This window comes from Papaver somniferum, chromosome 7, assembly GCF_003573695.1.
Source record: "Papaver somniferum cultivar HN1 chromosome 7, ASM357369v1, whole genome shotgun sequence".
Classification (NCBI taxonomy): Eukaryota; Viridiplantae; Streptophyta; class Magnoliopsida; order Ranunculales; family Papaveraceae; genus Papaver; species Papaver somniferum.
In genome coordinates, this window is record NC_039364.1 from 145,738,653 (window position 1) to 145,759,054 (window position 20,402).

The 20,402-nt window shown below is 34.9% G+C and overlaps 1 protein-coding gene and 1 long non-coding RNA gene across 3 annotated transcripts; both read right to left on the reverse strand.

Moving 5' to 3' along the window:
• Positions 1 to 396: 396 nt before the first annotated feature.
• On the reverse strand, positions 397 to 1,750 carry LOC113293043. 2 transcript variants are annotated; one of them, XR_003332020.1, is made up of 3 exons: positions 1,581 to 1,750; positions 1,292 to 1,417; positions 397 to 890 (listed from the first exon to the last, which is right to left on the reverse strand). It is a non-coding gene; the product is annotated as an uncharacterized LOC113293043 (long non-coding RNA). The 2 variants fall into 2 exon arrangements; XR_003332019.1 differs by lacking the exon at positions 1,581 to 1,750 and having other exon boundaries at positions 1,292 to 1,555.
• A 4,959-nt stretch (positions 1,751 to 6,709) lies between these two features.
• Positions 6,710 to 9,218, reverse strand: LOC113298656 (heavy metal-associated isoprenylated plant protein 3-like). Its single transcript, XM_026547450.1, has 5 exons — positions 9,080 to 9,218; positions 8,828 to 8,978; positions 8,236 to 8,444; positions 7,626 to 7,713; positions 6,710 to 7,498 (listed from the first exon to the last, which is right to left on the reverse strand). Exons 1-5 carry the CDS (start codon positions 9,086 to 9,088, stop codon positions 7,005 to 7,007), a joined length of 951 nt encoding a protein of 316 aa, XP_026403235.1. The 5' UTR covers positions 9,089 to 9,218; the 3' UTR covers positions 6,710 to 7,004.
• Positions 9,219 to 20,402: the final 11,184 nt, after the last annotated feature.

A 20,402-nucleotide genomic window follows, 5' to 3' on the forward strand; every position in this document is an offset into this window, starting at 1 on the left:
CTGAGTGATGCTGCATTTTGGTTAGTAGTCTTCCCCCTTTTATACAATTAATAAGGGCCCATGATTACACTGCGAGGACTTTTGATAAGGTGACACTGGTGGGCAACTCAATCCATAAAGAACAAAAAATATCTATATCATACGAAAAGCCACTTCATAACAATATATCTTGCAAGCAAGAAATTAGCCGTATAAGTGCAAAATTATAAGAACCCAAACATTTAGTAAAAGGGAAGAATAACAAAGCTGGAAGTCGGAACTAATGAATAATGAATTTGTGACATCAAAAAAATTTACTTAAACAATTAATAACGGTATAAGTTGTGAAGCCATTAGAACCAAATAATTTAGTATTCTCAAACTAAATGTCGCAGGGACAAATTTTAGACTTACTACTTTGCTCTATAGTAATCAATTGGAGTGAGAAATTGTACAACTACACATGTTAAAAATCATTTCATTGAGTCATCCAATCCCACATGTCCGTACACTTTCAGTAACCAGTAATAAATTATTTTGTACATCTCAACTCACACATCATGTTCACGTATAGTAATAAGTGGAGCAAAATTTGGATTATGAAAAAGTGGATGCTCACTTGTGTTTTACCCATCAACAGTACCTTAGTGATTGGAACACTAAATGACCTTGCAACTTGTTTGTTCCCAATCAAGGTGTTGCCTTTCGTTTCGTTTTATACAATGTACAGGACCCGCTGGTCATTATGAATAAGCATATTTTTGCACAAAAATAGACAATCTCCTGCTGGACAAATGCGCAGAAGTAGACAATCCCCTGTTGGACAAAATAAGCATATCTTTGGGAAAAAGGGCTAATTTTCCCTAAATGTATATTCCTTCCCAATCCTTACACAACGTAAATTTTGCAGCCTACAAAAGTATACACCAAATGATAACCCTTGGAAAAATGGAAGGAAGAATAAAAACAAAAATGATTTTGTTACCTTATGTTTAAGTCACGAACAATTGCAAAATAAAGTTCAAGGAATTTCTTGTTTAACTAATATAATCTAACAAATTAAATTTAATTAAAGAAGAATCAGAAAAATTTCTAAGCAAATTAAAATGACTTCAACTGAAAAAATTCTAAAATGTCTTTTGTTCTACGTGACCTATTGCTATAACAAATGCAATATCGAGTTTAAAGGTTATATAAAATAAAAATAAAATCAGAAAAAACAGGTTTATGTGTTGAGATATATTATGTGTTGAGATATATGTTTTGAATAAGAATGAAAACTCAAAATATAGCAGAATGAGTCCGAACTAACCTTGAATTTGCTATTAATCTCGGCTAAACCAACGGAAAAACATTCTGTGAAAGCACCAAAAGGTTTTCCCAATAGAAACTGTCCATAAATTTTCTCTCTTTTATCAACTTTGCATTCCATCATTCTCTATAGGTAAAAGAGGGGAGAAGGAAAAGACAATTTAAAGGGATGAAATTTACCAATAACTTCCATGATAAAAGACGAGTAGAAAAAAGGACATCGCTCTATATCGATAAAAAAAAATGGAGAAACGAATACGAAAAGAAGATCGAAAAAGACGAATATTTACCAATTTTTTCGATGCGAAGACCTACAAAGCAGCAACATATCCGGGATCAGAAAACAAAACGAAGAAAAAAAACCGTCGTTAAAAGAGAAGCGGTGTCGACAGGATTGGCTTATGCTCGGAGCTTTATATAAAGAGATATATTATCCATGAATATAAAGATTTTGTTTAATAAAGAGATTTTGTTTAAATAAAGAGACATATCTAAGAATATAGTATAAGAATTATATTTTTTTTTGGCCAACTGCATTAAACCTATTGTATTATTTTTGGTAAGATTAAACTATGAAAATCACGGATTTACCTGTTTTGTTATCTTTTTACCAATGATATTTTACCGTAAATATCATGCACACAATATTTTTGCCACTTTCAGTTAAAATAGGATAAAATAAAACAAAAAATATATTATATTTTTGGATACCCGCTATATTTTCAAATACCTACATTTATTTGGTAAGTTATTTTCTGAAATAATGTTGAAAAATCTCCCACATTTTCGGAGATAAAAATTTCTTTTATTTGTTTTACTTTTTTTATGGAATGAAAATATTAAGAAAATCATTTTTATCGATTGCACTTTTCTAACTACATTTTTTTTGTTTTCAGTTTGTCTAAATCATGCTTATACCCACGATTTTTTACTAACGATTTTGTATTTCAATTATTTTGCAGGATTAAATATTGATTTTTTGAATAAGAGAAACACGTTTTAATCTACAGGTAAGCATCCATCCAACACTATAAATATTTTGATTATTGATTAAAGAGTTTTAATTTCATAAGAATTGCAATTTTATCGCATTAGAGTTAGTTTAATTATCAATAGCTAAGAATTGTAATTATGATTAGTTCAATTACAAAATGTGAAATTTGACACTGGACATTTTTTATTATTTTTATTTTTGTTTGGTTGATTTAGTTTTGTGATGAAATCGTGATGGTGATGGTGATGTGATTTTATTTTAATTTTGTTTGAGAATATAAATGTTAGGATTAAATATAGCCAATTTTTTATATATTTTTGGTATGATGAAACAGTTGATTTTATGATTAATTATATATATTCATTAATATATTTTTGGTACGTTATGAGATTTTCAAGATCTTGCTATTTTAGGCTAAAAGAATATTTAATATTTAGCTATCTTATTAGCGGAATAAAAAATATTCTCCTGATTTTTTTTTTGTTTAAATTTAATAAGTTTTCCAAAAAAAAGAAAAAACTGGTGGGGCCAGAATCAACCAGAAACGAGAATTAACATGGAACTCTAGTGAACGTGGAAATCTGGTGAATGAGAACGCTTTAAAAAATTCCGTTATTATATAGAGAATTGATAAACACAGTTAAAGACAAAAACTTCCATGACCAAAGAACGCAAAATGATTAAGACTACCAACAGAAGTTCATATAATTGGTATAATAAGACGCGTTCCTTCTTTAATAGATTCCCTTTCAATCCAAAGAAAAAAAAATATATATATATAAAATTAAGCGGTGGTTATCGGTAATGGTTTTGGCACCATATTAGTAAAGCTTTCCCTCCTTGTTTCTCCTATTTTCCATCTCTATTTTTTCTCTGTCCCATTCTCCTTTATTCTCATCCGTAAAAATATCCTAATTATTAACTCTGACTTTTTATTATCACCAAAAATATAAGGCTATCCTACATCTAAACATAAAAAAAACCTAGGTAACGAATCACGCTTCCTACCTGTTAGTTAACCTCTTCTAGTTGTTTCTCTGATCTGTATGTTTCTAATTTTTCCAAGTTGAGAAATTTGTTAGTGCATATACGTACTGAAGATTGATCTTAGGCTTAATCAGAATATTCTTTTTTCTACTGTAACCATTAGTTATGTTTTGAAGGTTGTTAATCATGTTGTTAATCTCTTCATATACATCTAGGCAAATTAAATGATAAAAGATGAAAAAAATAGGTGTATTATATAATACTTCTCCGTCTTAAATTAGATGAGCTAGTTGTAGTTTGCACAATTCTTAAAGCAAGGAGGAAAAAGGAGTATGTTTAAGTATTTTTTACAATTATACCCTTATGGATAGGGGTGTCAACGGGTCCGGGTCCTCCCGGGTATCACTAGACCCGGATCCGGACCCTACTTATAATGGTCGGGTCCGGTTCCTAACGGTTCCGGGTCCGGTTCCTAAACTTGTGGACCCAGAACCGGACCCGTTTAAATAGCCGGGTACCCGTCGGTTCCGGGTACCCATTGGGTCTTAATAAAACTATTTAAAAAACCTCAAAAACTTAATATATTTCTCTTTTTGGCTTGGATTTAAGTAATTTTTATAAAAATTTATTATTATTTCTTATTAATGTACTAAATAAAGGTTAAATGTAAGAGAAAAAATTTTAATGAGTACAATATCAAAGCTAAAACTAGCAAAAATACTTGTAATTTTGCTAAAAACATGAATAAAAGAATGAATAAACGGGTACCCAACGGGTATTACCCGTTTGGACCCGTTTAAATTCGGGTCTAATCGGGTAATTGCCCGCCGGGTCCTAAGTAGCTAATGGGTCCAACTTTAGGACCCGGAACCGGACTCAAATATACCGGGTCCGGGTCCGGGTAATGGGTACCCATTGACAGCCCTACTTATGGATAATAACTAGTAAAATTTAGAAATGGTTTATCTCTTAAAATATATAAGGTACACTTCAATGGAGGTATAAAACGTGCCGGCCCTGCACAGCTGGCACACGAAGTCGCGTGCTTCACGTGCCATGTGCCGTGTTGTGCTCTGCCACGATTTAAACGTGTTGTGCCGTGCTGTGCTTTACTAGTCAAAAGCTAGGCACAGCACAGCCCACGGGCACAACACACGAATAAACGTGATGTGTCGTTCCGTGCTGGCACACGTGCTATAAACAATTTGAAATCACTTAACGTATACATTAAGTCGGACATTATCACGAGAATTTAAATAGACACATATCGTATGAAATTATTTCAAGTGAAATTAACAAGTTTATTCAATAAAAAGAAATTGCCCATCAAATATAAAATTGGATTATTGTCATGTAAATTAATGTTCTAGTCAAATATAGGTGACGACATTATAACAACGATATTGAAATATATTTTCCAAATATTAAGGTATTATATGTGTGGTTGTAAATAAGCCAGCATAAAATGTCAAAAACTAGCTTGAATGGTGACTATTTTATGATATATACAAAAAAATTGGTATATTATGCCTTATTATATGGGGTATTTGTGCATGCTATGACGTGCTTTCTTAACGTGCTGGGATGGACCATGTGCTTATCCGTGCCGCGTGCTGTGCTGTGGTACTGTGCCGATTAGGCTAATCCAGCACAGCCCACGAAACTAATGTGTTGGGCCATGCTGGGCTAAATCACGTGCGGGGCTGGGCTGTGCTCGTACTGGCACAACCCAATTTACACCTCTGCACTTCAGTGCGATTATTGTTCTATCCCAGTTTCTTTTCCTGTCACTGTAAAGACGATCATTTTTTTCCCTCTTAGTCAATAGTTATCCGTCGAAATGTTAACCAGTTGTTCGCATGTTACGTCCAAACCATAAACAGAATAAATTTGATATATAATCCACAAAATTGGTTAAAAAACCAAAGTCAACAATTCTTAGGTGAAAATGACATTTAGATTTTGATACTGTTTAAATGGACAAAAATGTGAAAATAGCCAGGATATAAACAGTTTCATCCTACCCATTTTTAAATACTTTTTCGTATTTTTAATTTACATCAGGATGCATCAAGTTTCATCCTTACTATTTTTTAAATTTAAGTCAGATGAATCCAGTTTCGTCCTTGCTATTTTTTTGGTGTCCATTTCACCCATAATAATTTTTACTCGTCCATTTGAACCATGTTTTAAAAATATTTGGACAAATAACCAATTTCCGTATATAATTTCCCTCTAAACTAAATGGTTTAACCAGCCATTGTCAAAAATAAAGATTAAAGTGGTTTAATCAGTGACATCAAACCTTTTCTCCTAATTAAAAAAAATTGGGCTCGATTTTAAGAACATCGACGACACATCCAACCAACATACAAAACCGTATTAGATAGCTATTATAAAGTAATCTACTCACAATTGTATTTTAGTGTATTCGTAATCGAAGTTTCCATTTTACGCATCTTGACTTGTTATTATCAATTAATTATAAGGCTTTATCTCATTTTAATATTTTTACTTCAGATTTGAAAGGGTTTATCCTTTATACTTTTTTCACAGAACTTTTTGTAGTCGTTGTTGCTGATTTAGATATCGTGTAATTTTTTCCTGTATTTCTTTTTGAATTTTGATAGTTTCAATCCACCCTCCACCACAATCAGTATCCACTTGTTTTTGTCTCCAAACCGGACGCTCGTTTCCTTTCAAATTGGTCCCTTAGTTTTGAAAACTACTGAATTGGCTGTTTTCAGTGTGAACCCTTTTAGAACATTTTAGGCCAAGTTTCCTTGTTAAAGTCTCGCTATTGAAAGCTATCTAAGTTTTTAGCCTCAAATGCATTTAGTCAATTACCAGCTTTTGGGTGTGGTTTGGGGACGCAGTTGACACAACTATATAACTTGCATCAAACCAACTACGAATAGCCGATAAATGATTTGCCTCCCATGCGTGCCTCCATAGCCATAGGTGTTGTCGCATTTTCATTTCACTTTCATACCTTGTGTGGAGGTCCAAAGCTGAGCAAATGTTGAGGCCAAATATGACAACTATAATCTATTGCCGTTTGCAATGCATGTTACACCGTCTTAGATGTGAATCCCATTTTGGTCCATAGAGGTTAAACTAAAGATAAAGTCACAACACAAATAATGTCGTTTTTGACGTTTTGATTGATGCATACCGCACGTTCCACACCCATCTCGTTCCCTTGACCATCGAAGAATATGCGTAGGTTGTAAACAAGTTAAATGATCAATAGTGGTCCTTTCGGGAAACAAGTCCACAACATTCATAATTATGCAAGACTAAATGTGAAAACCTTATTTACGCCATTTGTACCCGTTGATATCAATTTGGCTGGCCAAGACAGATTCAGGGCAGATTCATTGATTCAATCAAAGTTAAGATTATGAAAGAAGATTGAATGGAAATAAACGTGGAAAATCATGAGCCAAAGATTAAAATTTGACTTTCAAAAGTGGACATATAGTAGTCACAAAATAACCATTACTAACACCAGATAATAAAACTAAGCCATTACTAACATCAGTTGAACAAATTAAGGAATCCCATGATGATCTCTAAAACCTTTACCTAATTACTATGACTCATAATCCTGATTTCCTACTATATCTCCCAAAATATCTACTTCTCCCTCTCTGATTATATTTGTTCTTTGCCTTTTACCCCCCTCCCTTATTTACATTCTTCTTCTGAACATTATCTTAATTCTTCATGATCACATAATTGAACAACCATTTGGGTTTTCGTCACTAAACATCTGTGGTGGGTGAAGATGATCAACCACATACCCATTTCCAGCTCCACTTCCATTTGCATATTCATTAGCATACACATTTCCAAATCCATTACCATAACCATTTCCAAATGCATATCCCTCTGCAATGTGACTTGGCCCAGCAGCAGCACCAGGGTAAGCATAGGCATAACCGAATGGGTAGTGATCCATCTTGCTTATGTCAAAAGTAACCTTCTTCTGTTCACCACCATTCTTGGCAGCTCCTCCCTCTCCTTTCTTTTCACCTCCATCATCACCACCCTTCTCTTTCTTATCACTGCCGTCTTTCCCTTTTCCATCGTCTTTCTTGGGTGGAACAACATCTACAGGTCTCTTGAATTTCTCTTTCAAATAAGCTGTCAAAACCTTAGCATCCATTGTTCCTTTCACAGTCACCAAATCCTTCTGTGCATCGATAGTAGATGAATCAACTCCTGTAATTTCATCAATCAAACCCAAACTTAAGTAACAAAATCATCATACAAACTACCCATAATGAGAACATATAAGGACTAAAACAGATTATATCCAAGCCAAGATATCAGTTAAAATAATAATCACCTTTATACTTCTTAAGCATCTTCTTAAGCTTCTTGACACATCCATCACAATGCAAGGAAGTCTTGAGAACAACAGTAATCACTTGAGGCTGCACAAATCCAATTTTCAGAAACTTTTGTTTAGTACAAGAAAATAGGCCTCATAGATTGTGTGGTAAAATAAGTGAACGAAACACTCATTATGGAATCACTGTATACAAAACTACCCACTAGCTAAGTAGGTTTTTATCACGCATCAGAAGAGCTGCAAGACAAAACTAAGGCGGTGATTCCAAAATAACTAATTATGATTAACGATAATTCAAAAAGGAGTTACAGGGTTGAGAAAGAGATTAGCGAATGACCCATTAATCTCTCCCACACACACATCCTGTACTTCCGAATTCTGAAATCTGAAAAACTGAAAAATCTGAAAAACTGAAAAATCTGAAAACTGAATTAAAACCACCACCAACACAAACACTAAAACAACCAACAACCACGTCGTTTCTAAGAGCTAAAAGTTAAAAAACTGAAGAAACCCTGAAAAAAAAAGCTTTTACAGGGGGGCAAGATGTACGAAATACACACAGAGACCAGGCGTAGGTTAAGTTTTTTAGTAGTGTTGGTACCTCTTTGGGTTTCTTCTCCTCTGGTTTTTTTGCTTCTTCTGTTTTCTTCTTATCCCCACCATTTTTGTCTTCTTTCTTGGGAATCGGAGAAAGGAGTTCAACTTTCTTCTTTGTTTTGGATTCAACATTTTCTCTGAGTTTTACTGGATCAACTTTTCCAATTACTGTTATCTTATTTGATGTGCTATCTGCTGAACACTTCTCAACACCTTGAAATTACAACAACAAGGACACCGTTAACGGACTATCATACAGAGTAATAAGAACAGAGTATTCAATGAAGAAATCGAGAAAAATCAAATAGAATGTAACAACAAAAGAGTAGCATAACCTCAAATAATCAAAGAAAATTCTAATGAAGAGTACTAATGAAGTATCTGAACACTGAAAAACAGAGTAAACAGAGGATGATGACATCCCTTTGTAATGGTAAAACAAAGAGGGAAAAGAAGAAAACAATAGGTTGAGATAAAAGGTTTTATAAGCCATTTTTTTTTAGAATCAAAAGCTTTAAAACCAGACAAATCTAAACCATGAAAAGTAAACTTTCATATACTGAAGAGTTTCCTTGAGAATAAGCCTGCGAAACTACCTTCAAACCGCTTAATGGACCTAATAACTTTCTTAGCACAACCATCACAATGCATATCAATCTTCAAAACAATAGGAACAACTCCATTTTCACCCTTCTTCTTCTCTTCTCCCCCTTTCTTCTCCCCTTCATTCTGATTCTTCTCTGGTTTCTGAAAAAAAATCACAACAATGTCAATAAAAAGTCGCCGTTTAATAAACAATTAGACAAATCCATAAGAGAAAACAAAAATCGTGATTAATTAATAACTACCTCGCCCATTTTCTTCTTCTTAGTCTTCTAACACTTCTTAGTTTCTTCTGATAGCGTCGGAAAATTCTGGAATGAATAGAGAAGATGAAATGGAGGCAAAACGAGGGATTAAATAGAGAATGTGTAGAGGTTTGTTAGTGGGGACTACTTGGATGATGGATGATGATGTTATGGTATTTCCGTGTTGTGTATATGTGAATGGTATACTCTGTAATTTGATATGGGTATGGATGGGTATATGGTGATGTGATAATTACATTTTGCCATTCATCGATATGATTAGGGGGGTGGTTTTCTAGGGGTAGAACTGTTTAGCCGCCTGAGTGGACAACAACGGCCTCTGACTAACCACGAACGCTATGCCTGATTGGATGAACGAATGTTCGTGGAAAAAAACGAAACAACGAATCGTACGAATTCTCTGATCATGTTTCTTTTTGTGTCCCTTTATTGACGTATTTACCCTCTGCTGTTCCCTTTTGTCCCAAGTTGATTTGGCAGTTACTGTAGTGGTTGCCACTACATAATCAGAATAGGAAATTTGAACGGAAGAGATATACATGATTCATCACAAATGGGGTTATCCTTTAGGTATCACACACTGGTCTCTTTTTATATGGCAATCCAATTTTATTTTAATTTTTTAAGGAGAGATAACCTCTTCCACACGAAGATATATGATATCCTAGATGCCTGCTGTCACGTTAGGACGGAAAATCGAAGAAGTCGACGTGTAAGTATCATTTATTCTGACACGGGCACGAAAGTATTATTTTCTGATACAACGTGAAAGTATCATTTTTTCTGACACGGCGCGAAATTATCAGTTTTCCTGAAACAGAAAACTAGCCGATGCATAAGCTAAAATATGGCTGCATAATATGTTATGCATCCTCGTGGTGGTTTGCATAATGACTATGCATTTTTCGAAATTATGCCTAAAGTGAAAGTATCATTTTTCTTGAAACGGAGGGGTACATCATTTTATTAGTTGCAACGGTAAATAAGTTATGCATAAACCAAAATATGGCTACATAAAGTATTATGTATCCTTTGGGGTGGTTTGCTTAATGAATATACATTTAATTTTCGAAAATTGCGCCCTAAAATGGTAAACACCTCCGAATTTTTCGTGAAAACTCTAAATTTGATATTGTTGTTTGTACTCATTGCGTAGATTTTTTAAAACCATTTCAACGAGATAAAATTTGCAAAATTTCTAGTCGCGGATTTTTAGATATGTTATATTAAAGTTTGATTGTCAATTATACCCCTAAAAATTGGTACACAAGGAGTTATAGTAATTAGACTAAAAGGGAGGGACAATTTTATCATGTGAAAAAGACTAACCATGGACACCAAATCCAATCTTTTTGTGTCAAATTGAAAAAAAAAAAAAAAATCATGCTTCACATTGACACAAAGTCGTCATATATCGAGTCCTCCCTCGCTTCGCTCAGTCGACCTAACTATATATTCCAGTTTTGAATGTTTAAAAGCATACTTGTTACGGAAAACAACTATCTTTACCGTGCAAATAACTTCAGGTCTCTTGACTAAATTAAAGTCCTTAGCTATGAAATTTATATCAATTTTAATATTGTTACCACAGTCTATACTAATCTTGTATCTTCATTGCCTAGCTTCCGCATATTTTTTTATTAGCAACAAGAGTGTAGGTTGAGGGTGCTTCTGAAAGAGATGATATGTTCACTTCATTTTGTTTCCCATTTAGTACCTCCCCATTTCAACATTTTCTTACTCATCTCCGGTAACACAGGTCTACATGCACTACTTTAGCTTCTTTAATTCTCCCTGATGTTGGACGTGTTATTTGGTGTTCGCGAAAAAGTAAAGAATTTATATCAAAAACTTAACAATAAATATAAAAACATAGAATTGTGCATCCTCTTAAAGATTTTACCTAGTGTTCAAATATTATACAAAAGTAACTCTCGATAATTTGGTAGAAGTAGCGTGGAGATGTATGAGCATAGTGTTATAGTGGTCATACAGAGCTCCTAGTAGATAGTGAGATAGCGGTGGAGCAAGATCATGTCTCTGTAAACTTCGTTTTTTATTATTGATTTCTTGCTCACACAATTGCAAATGATATTTTTCTTCCTCAATATTAGCTACAACAACTTGGACTATAAAAATACACAAACTCGGTAGTTTATCCAAACTAGTTCATACCAGAACCGACTTGGCAAACTGTCGTTTGCTGAGTATTATTTACTTCAGACAAGATAACTTAGCTAGACGCAATCACAAGTTATAATTTCGAAAACTCCTTCTTAATTTGTAATTAGGGTGATATCTAATTTTGATCTTTAATCATTGTCGGTTACTTCTTAGCATTTTTTCTCGTAGTATGTTCATTTTTTGACTTGTCGTCATGATGATGTTATCTTGTCTTCTCATAGTTTCTCCAAGGCTGTCTTAATCTTCTTTAGTTCCATCTTGCTTTATAAATAGTTTCTCCCAGTGGATACATGTATACCTACTTGGATGAACGCATTTCACCTTTCGGCCTTTGTGGAACTTGATCATTTTCTATTATGGAAATGCTCCCGGCCCAAAAATAGAATCTTTGTATTCTCGTGACAAATATGGTTCTTTGCATATTTTCCCTTAATTAATTGAGGATGTAATCTCTGGCGATGTTTTCTTCCATCAACATGAGGAGGCAATCGTATTGACGCTCTATTCTCTCAACAAAAAGAGGTTCGCTATTGACACTCTCTCGATATCGGCTTCCAAAACTCGTAAACTATTAAGGAGGCAATCCTTGGTGTTATCTTCCTTCAATAGTCTCTCAATTTTTGTTAACAGTTGAGATGACGGACATGTTTCTCTCTTCCCTTAATTTGTTTTCTCTAAAATATAACTTCGTCTGCACCTTTCGACCACTTATGTTGCTAATTTATCTTATATGGAGACATCTTGTTGTTTTTTTTCATCTTTGAAACTCTTTGTTGTTTTGTAATAGGGGAGGCAAGTAATTTTCTCTCTTTTCCGTCAATATCAATATTGGGAATGCAACTTCTACGTGCATGTAACACCCCAAATTTTAGCATGGCGCATGCTCAGAGATGTGCCATGGCACGAGATGAAGCTTTATCTAAATCTTCGTTACGTGTTAAGAGGAACGTTGGCCTAAAGCCAACATGGTGCCAAGTAAGGTGCATTGCGAAGATATATTGATCAAGGGCCAATATCACACCAAGAGGGTGCAACTTGTAAGTTGTATTGCCCAAGAGTCAATCCTGCACCAAAGGTGCTTTAGGACATTGGAGTGGCCTGTTGGAAAAAGACGGAAATACAGCCATCACGGCCCTTCACTAAGCCTCTCTCAGTAAATGTTCAGCCATCATAGACGGACATTGGAACTGGCCAGTGATCCAGAACTGAATGTACAACCATCACGTCCGTACATTGTATTTGGCCAGGATAGTAATGTGCATCCATCACGGCTTTGGGACTTGGTGAAGTCATTTTGCTCCCGTAATCTAACTTGTAAAAATGTCAAGTTAACATATATAGAAAGGGTAGTTGGTTAAAGGTGCATATGTGGACTAGCACCAAGTAAGCTTCATAGCTTAGCCTAAATAGTATAAATGATGTGTAAGCCTCATTTAAAACTGCGTAGCCTTGCGAATGGAGCATATGATGCGAAGGCATTTCTATGCCATGTCGCGGACCCAATAGTGTGCACCCTTTGTGCATTTTGACAAAGCGGCCTATATGGACTAGGCCATTACCATTATTGCTAGGCCCCGACGAGTTTTCCTGAGATGCTTGTCCCTTCAAGGATGAACTACGGTCAGTGCTTGATCCCATTGAAGTAGGGAAGGGTACGTAGGAAGCCGCAATGATTTGCAGCGTTGCCGGTCCAGCACTTTGTCGCTCATATCATCTAATTATGAGATGATTGTGGCATACTAGCCTCTCATATCATCTGGATCGGTAGCTCGACACAAGAGATGATTGTGGCTAAACTTGATGAGGCAAGTTGCATTCCATTCCTTGGATGCTCATACTTCCTATAAAAGCATTCGACTTAGGCATGTGCCAATGGTTGGGCATGGCCTTGAAGGTAAGTTGTATCGATATGCAAGTTAGCGGAGCTTGCATAAGCTTAATGAGAGTATAGCATGAGCCTGAGTGATATGCCCTTGGCACGATCAAGAAAATTGCATTCTCTCAGCAATGCCTAAGCTAACTGAAGAAGGGGTATTAGGCCTTCAATGGCCTATGCATAAGTCCAAGGCATGTTCTATGCCTACAATGGACTCGGAAGCCAGTGATGCATGTAATGTGCATCGGCCATAACCTTCAAGACTTTAAACTCTTCGTGGAACAAGGGTAAGATGGAAAGGTGTGGAAGCTAAGTTAGATTCATCATGCTCTACGAGCATGATTGCAAGGGAAAATGGACGTGCATTTGCCTAGCTTTAAGTCCAGGTAAGTAACATCATAATGGCGCACCGAGGAAGTTATGGTCTACGCGCCCAGGCGCGGTAGGCATAAATTTTCGGTCCGTCAAAGTGCACCTCCAACAAAACTTTCCTTTCAAAACACGAGCGAGCATAATATGTGAGTAATATTTAATATATCAGAACTCATAAAGTTAAACACCATAAATGAAGATTACTCCCTAATCACTTATTAGAAAATGATTTTTATTCGTTTTCTTCTTATTGGAGACGGTTTGCATTTTTAATAGTAATTTAACTATGACTTAGAAATTTTCACGAGCAATATTTTTTTCTTCCTCTTATACTTAGATTTAGAATATTTTTGTTGAGGTTGTAAAACAAAAAATTAACACATGGACTCGTTGTAAGAGAGTTGGAAATTGTATCTTCTTCTTTTTTGCTTTAAACTTCGTATCGTCTCATTTCTTTTGATTTATAGGCGTCGGAAATATTTTCATGCAAAAAAAAACTTTGACCTCATGGATCGAATCTGCTATAAAAACATGATAGAAATTGAGATGTTTAAATCTTATATAAATTGATATAACAACTTAGAGATACTTTGCATCTTTAGTACTGCTTTACTTTGGACCTTATCAACAATTTTTTTTCTTATATTTTTTTTTATCTATTTCTTCAACACTTGTTGTACCGTTGAAATCTTCTTGCATATTCTCGTCTTATTAAATTTCTCGTTGAATACTTATTAGGAAGTGATTCTTTCTTCTTCTCTTGTTCTCGTTTCGATCTCTTTTGAGTCGTATATGCGGGCACACTTGACGCGGGGGAAAAATTGACGCCAATAAGGATTGAACAAGCTCTGATGCCATTTTCAAATTTTGTAAAAATTTAACTATCAATAATTTGGTAGAAGTAGTGTGGAGATGCATGAGCATAGTCTTAGAGTTGCTCATATAGAGCTCCTAGTCGATAGAGAGATAGCGGTGAATCAAGATTAGCTCACACAATTACAAATAATATTTGTCTGCCTCAACATAAACTATAACAACCTGGACTACTAGTATCACAGTTAGAGTGTACACAAACTTGGAAGCCTATCTAAATTAGTTCAAACTAGAACAGACTTAGAAAACTGTTGTTTGTTGACTATATTATTTACTTCAGACATGATAACTTAGCTAGACGCAGTTACAAATTATAAAATTTTAAAACCTCTTCTTAATTTGTGATTAGGATAATATCGGATTTTGATCTTCAATCATTGTCGGGTTCCTCCTTAACTGTTCTTGCTCGTAGTGTATTCATTTTGAACTTGTCATCATGATAATGTTATCTTGTGTTCTCATAGTTTCTCCATGGATGTATTAATCTTCTTTAGTTCCATCTTGCTTTGTAGAATGTTTCTCCCAGTGGATACATGTCCATCTACCTGGATGAACTCATTTCGCCTTTCGGATTTTGCGGAGCTTGATAACTTTCTATTATTAAAATGCTCTTGTCCAACCAATAGAATCTTAGTATTCTCATGACAAATATGGTTCTCTTCATGTTTTCCCTTAATTAATTGAGGATGCGATCTTTGACGATGTTTTTTCTGTAAACATGAGGAGGCAATCGTAATGACGCTCTCTTCCCTATACTTCGTAGTCTAATTCCTTAATACTATGATCATATTATTATGATCATGTCTCTCCTCTAGAGTATAATATACAATATATACAGTATGTACAACTCCGCATGTTATGTTTTCAATATAGCATGACTTGAAAGATACGTTAGAAATTGAAACAAGTTTAAATAAATATTACTAACCTCAGGTGGAAGGATGATGTCGTTATAGTAGTAGTTACTTCTTCTCATTCTTCAGGTCTTCGGAGTAATACTTGTATGTCTCAACATTCCTAGATTTTCTAGTCTAACCTAAACGAAGTTGACTCTAGTATTTAATCAAGCGACTCTAGATGAGTTTTGATACTAAAATATGACAACCAAACCTAATATATCAACGCTTGGTGAGTTCAACTGAGTTATGCTCTAACACCAGTAATATGCGGAATGCTACTAATCTCTTTACGAACAACGAACAACTTAGAGGCAGGAAATATTTATCCGGAACGAGCTTTTTCATATCTGTCCATGTTATAACACTCTCTGGGGGAAGGTAATATAACCATTCTTCGGCTATATTTGTTAATGAAAATGGGAAGGTTTGTAGCATAGCCCTATCATTGTCTTTGGTACCTTTCCTAAAACTTGTCATCTTGTGCTGAAATACTTGAAGATAACGGTTCGGATATCCGCCGGGAAGTCCCTTGAACTTCGGTAAATGGTGAATCAAATTCGACTTCAGCTTCAATGTGTTAGTTAGAGTAATACATAGTGGATGTGAATTCAAGCATCGAGATGATAACTCTCGCAGCTTCTTGTCCTGAGGTGGGGGTGGTGGTGGAGTACGTGTGCTATTTACCATCTCTGATAAAGAAGGTTCTTGTTGCGACTGCTAACGTGCTTGTAGTACCACTCCCTTGCGAGTTTAAATTCTGCACCTCGGGTAGTACCACTATTTCGGTGCCAAAGCACCTGAAACCAAAAATCTAGAAGACAAAATTAAAACTAAAAAGAAAATCTAAAAGTAAAACTAAAACTAAAACTAAAACTAAAAGAAATAACAAATAAAGTTATCGATTGTTTCTCGGCAGCGACGCAAAAATTTGATGCGTGTCTAGGTGCAATCAAATTAGTAATCTTGTTTCCACTCAAATAATATAGTGGAAGTCAAGTTCATTCCCACGAACAACAGTGAGTTTTAGTTGTCAAGTACGTCACAAAGAGGGGGTTTTGTTTTAAATTTTAAACGAAATAAAGGGTTATTTGGCTTTTGATACTTACATTTTGTCAAACATTAGTGTTTGTTCTAACATTTGTCCAACTTAGGATTTGGTACTTGAAAATAACGTTGACCTATGTTGATTGTGTTAAATATTGACTTTCGTTAAGAAATTGAATTAATTGAATATTTTGTCAAACACAGTCAACACAGGTCAACGTTATTTTCAAGTACCAAACTCTAAGTTGGACAAATGTTAGACCAAACACTAATGTTGGACAAAATGTAAGTACCAAAAACTAAATAACCCCGAAATAAATAAAGCAAATTAAAAATATTAAATTGTAAGCAATAGAGAGAGATATGATCGAGGAATCCTTTTTTGTTACTAAATATTCATAAAAATGAAATATTTATCAGTTCGTCATTAAGCATAGATTATCACCAACCTTAGAATAAAAATAAGCTTTGTTATTCCCTAAATTCCCAACGTCACTGGATACGGAAGCGCTCGACTACCAGATTGAGCCATCAAGAATAATCTCTCTAAGTGTAAATTAGTCGAATGCTTTAGGTCTTGTGAACTAAGGTTGATCCTAGCATCAAACGCATAATCTCGGTCTGCTTACTAATATTGTCTTTATACGTAATTACTCCACGAAATCCCTCTTCAAGGTCTAAAGTTTTCTACTTTTTTAAAGAGTCGTTCGACAATTACAGATCTCACTATTATTTATTAGCTTTAGATCAAATAATAAACTGAATCAGTTGGCCACCTAAACTGAATCAGGCGTCAACATCCATACTAGCAAAGACAATCAATAATCATATGAAAAAATCAAAATAGATTCATATACTAAATCAAATCATATTTAGAACTTAGAATTCATCTACAATTAATAAGTGTTTACATACTCATGGATGTAGAAGTATCCATGATATACATATAATAAAAGTAGAGAGATACCGTTACGACATAATAAGCATTCTGAAACCCTAACTTTCTCCTCTCCAAGACTTACAAATACATTATCCCTATCTGCAAGTCCTAGTACATATTTATATAGGTTTACAAGGCTTCGCCTTCAAGTAACTTAGTCGGTACGGAAACTCGAACCTAAAGTATGAAATAAAGACCTAAAAAATAGTTTGTGAATTTTGGGCATTAGGGTTTAGTGCCAGGTACGCGTATCCTTCTTATGCTAAAAATGTTGGGACTCTTGTTACGTGAACCTAGTACGTGTACCCTTTCAGTTCACGAAACTCTAGATTCGAACCATACATGTACCTTCATCTAGTCTTCGATAATCGATATGCTTGTTTTACCTATAACTTTTATGTACGAACTCAGAATGAGATCATTCTTTTTGCGTTCTCTTTATAATATAATTCTTTTCAAGATGGTGATGAGAAATGCTGAATTGGATGAATTCAGCTTGGTCTTTGGCCCGTCTCTTGGTTTTGAGCAATTTTACTCCTTTCGTCGCACTTCTTCCACTTTTCTCCGACTAAGGCGCTTGGATACTTGGAGTAATTTTTTTCTTAGCTCATTCTTATACTTTTCATTATTATTGAGTCGATTCTCCTAATAGAAACAAATAAAATAAAATAAGAGTAATAACAAGATAATATGCAAGAATTATAGCTAAAACAAGTATGAAATTGACAATAAAATAATACGAATTAGGGCTGCACATGAAGCCGACCAAACCGACTAACCCGACCGAACCGAGATAAGAAAAACCGAACAAAACCGAACCCCAATTACACGGAAGTTCTGAACGGCAGAAGTGTTAAAAAACCGACCCTTTTACGGTTTTACGCGGTTGAATATTAATACCGACCGACCACAAATGAAATCCGACCGATTATTACAATTGTTGGTAGCCGTTGGTCTGTTATTAATTAATTAATAGGATCCTTTTATCTTGTCTATAACCCTAGATATTTCTTTACTTTGTCCAGGCTATATTTTTTCTTTCAGAAAATTTCGTCTCAACGAGAGGAGGCGAGATGCAGGGAGATATCATCTTCCATATTCTTCTTTAGTCTTTCTCGTACACCAATACATGTATTACAGCCAACACCATTCAACGTCACCTTCATCTTATACTCGAGCAGCATAACAATAACAACACAACACTTTCTTCTCATACTCCATCATCTTATCTTCTTTGAAATGTTGCTGAATTTCTTTTGCGGGGTTTTCAATATTGGAATCAATTTGAACAATTCAACCATTGTTATGAAGATGGTTTAATTTAATTTTGTATTTAGATATGAAAAAGCGGGGTTCAACAACCACACCCAATATCTCGTTCGGCAATCTTTATGGACTAACTCCAATATAATTCAGTGAGAATCAACTAGACATTCAGACTCAATCAAGGAAATATATCCAAGAGTTGTTTCTTTATTTCTCAATATAATCTGCAATCGAACAGATAGAAATTCGTGAGCCCGACTGATATGAGAAATAACTTGGACGGTATCAAAAACCGATGTTCAAGTATCAATCACTTTTTATCAACAACCAAAGGTTGGATTCACCAATTGATTGAACAACGCACAACCTGTGATATTTCAATTATATAGAAAATATAATGCGTAAAATAAATAACACAAACACCAGAAGTTTTGTTAACGAGGAAACCGCAAATGCAGAAAAACCCCGTGACCTAGTCCAGTTTTGAACACCACACTGTATTAACCCGCTACAGACACTAGCCTACTGAAAAAGCGGGGGTATAACAACCACACCCAATATTTCTTTTAGGCAATCTGTATGGACTAACTCCAATATAGTTCCACGAGAATCAACTAGACAGTCAGACTCAATCAAGAAAAATATATCCAAGAGTTATATCTATGTTTCTCAATATAATCAGTAAACCAAACAGATAGAAATCCGCGAGTTTGATTATTATGAGAAACAACTTGAACGGTACCAAAGACCAATGTTCAAGTGTCAATCAATTTCAATCAACAACCAAAGGTTGGATTTACCAATTGATTAAACTACGCACAACTTGTGATACTTAAATTATATAGAAAATATATTGCGAAAAAAGAAATAACACAGACAATAGAAGTTTTGTTAATGAGGAAACCTCAAATGCAGAAAACCCCGGGACCTAGTCCATATTTGAACACCACACTGTATTAAGACTTTACACACTTTAGCCTACTACAAGTTAACTTCGGACTGGAATGTAGATGAGCCCTAACCAATCTCACACTGTTAAGGTACAATACCGTTCCTTACACCTTTGAATCCCAGCAGGACTCTACGCACTTGATTCCCTTAGATGATCTCACCCACAACTAAGAGTTGCTACGATCCAAAGTCGAAGACTTGATAAACAAATCTGTCTCCCACAGAAAAGTCTATTTGAATAGATAAATTTGTCTCCCACAGAAATACCTACGAAGTTTTGTTCTGTCTTTTTATAAATCAAGGTGAACAAGAACCAATTGGTAATCCGGTCTTATATTCCCGAAGAACATCCTAGAAATATCAATCACCTCACAATAACTTAACTATATAGTAGTAGAACAAGTTATTATGGAATCACAAAGAATGAGACGAAGAGCTTTGTGATTTATATCCTACCTATCAGAGATAAATCTTGAGCAAATCTTAGTGAAGATAGTACTCAATACGATAAAACAAAGTAAGATCAGAACACGCAACTACAAAGAAAATAGTTGGGTCTGGCTTCAGAATCCCAATGAAGTCTTTGCATCGTTAACCAATAATGGTTTTAGGAAAAACCTAGGTTAAAGGAGAATCGATTCTAGTCGCAACTAGTATCACAAATGAGGTGTGGGGATTAGGTTTCCCAGTTGCTAGAGTTCTCCCTTATATAGTCTTCAAATCAAGGTTTGATAACTTTGGAACAAAGCAAACAATATTCACCGTTAGATGAAACCTGATTCAACATTCAAGCTAATATCTTTCCACCGTTAGATGGTCTTTAGCTTGTTACACACAAATGAAATATACCTTCATTTAGATATGAGTAACCGTACCTAAACGTGTATATTGAGTTGG

Excerpts from the sequence above, each read along its gene's own strand:
- LOC113298656 (XM_026547450.1), bottom strand. Across the intron at positions 7,714-8,235 it reads AGGAGAAGAAACCCAAAGAG|CCTCAAGTGATTACTGTTGT; the intron begins GTACCAACACTA and ends GGATTTGTGCAG. Across the intron at positions 7,499-7,625 it reads GATGCTTAAGAAGTATAAAG|GAGTTGATTCATCTACTATC; the intron begins GTGATTATTATT and ends ATGAAATTACAG.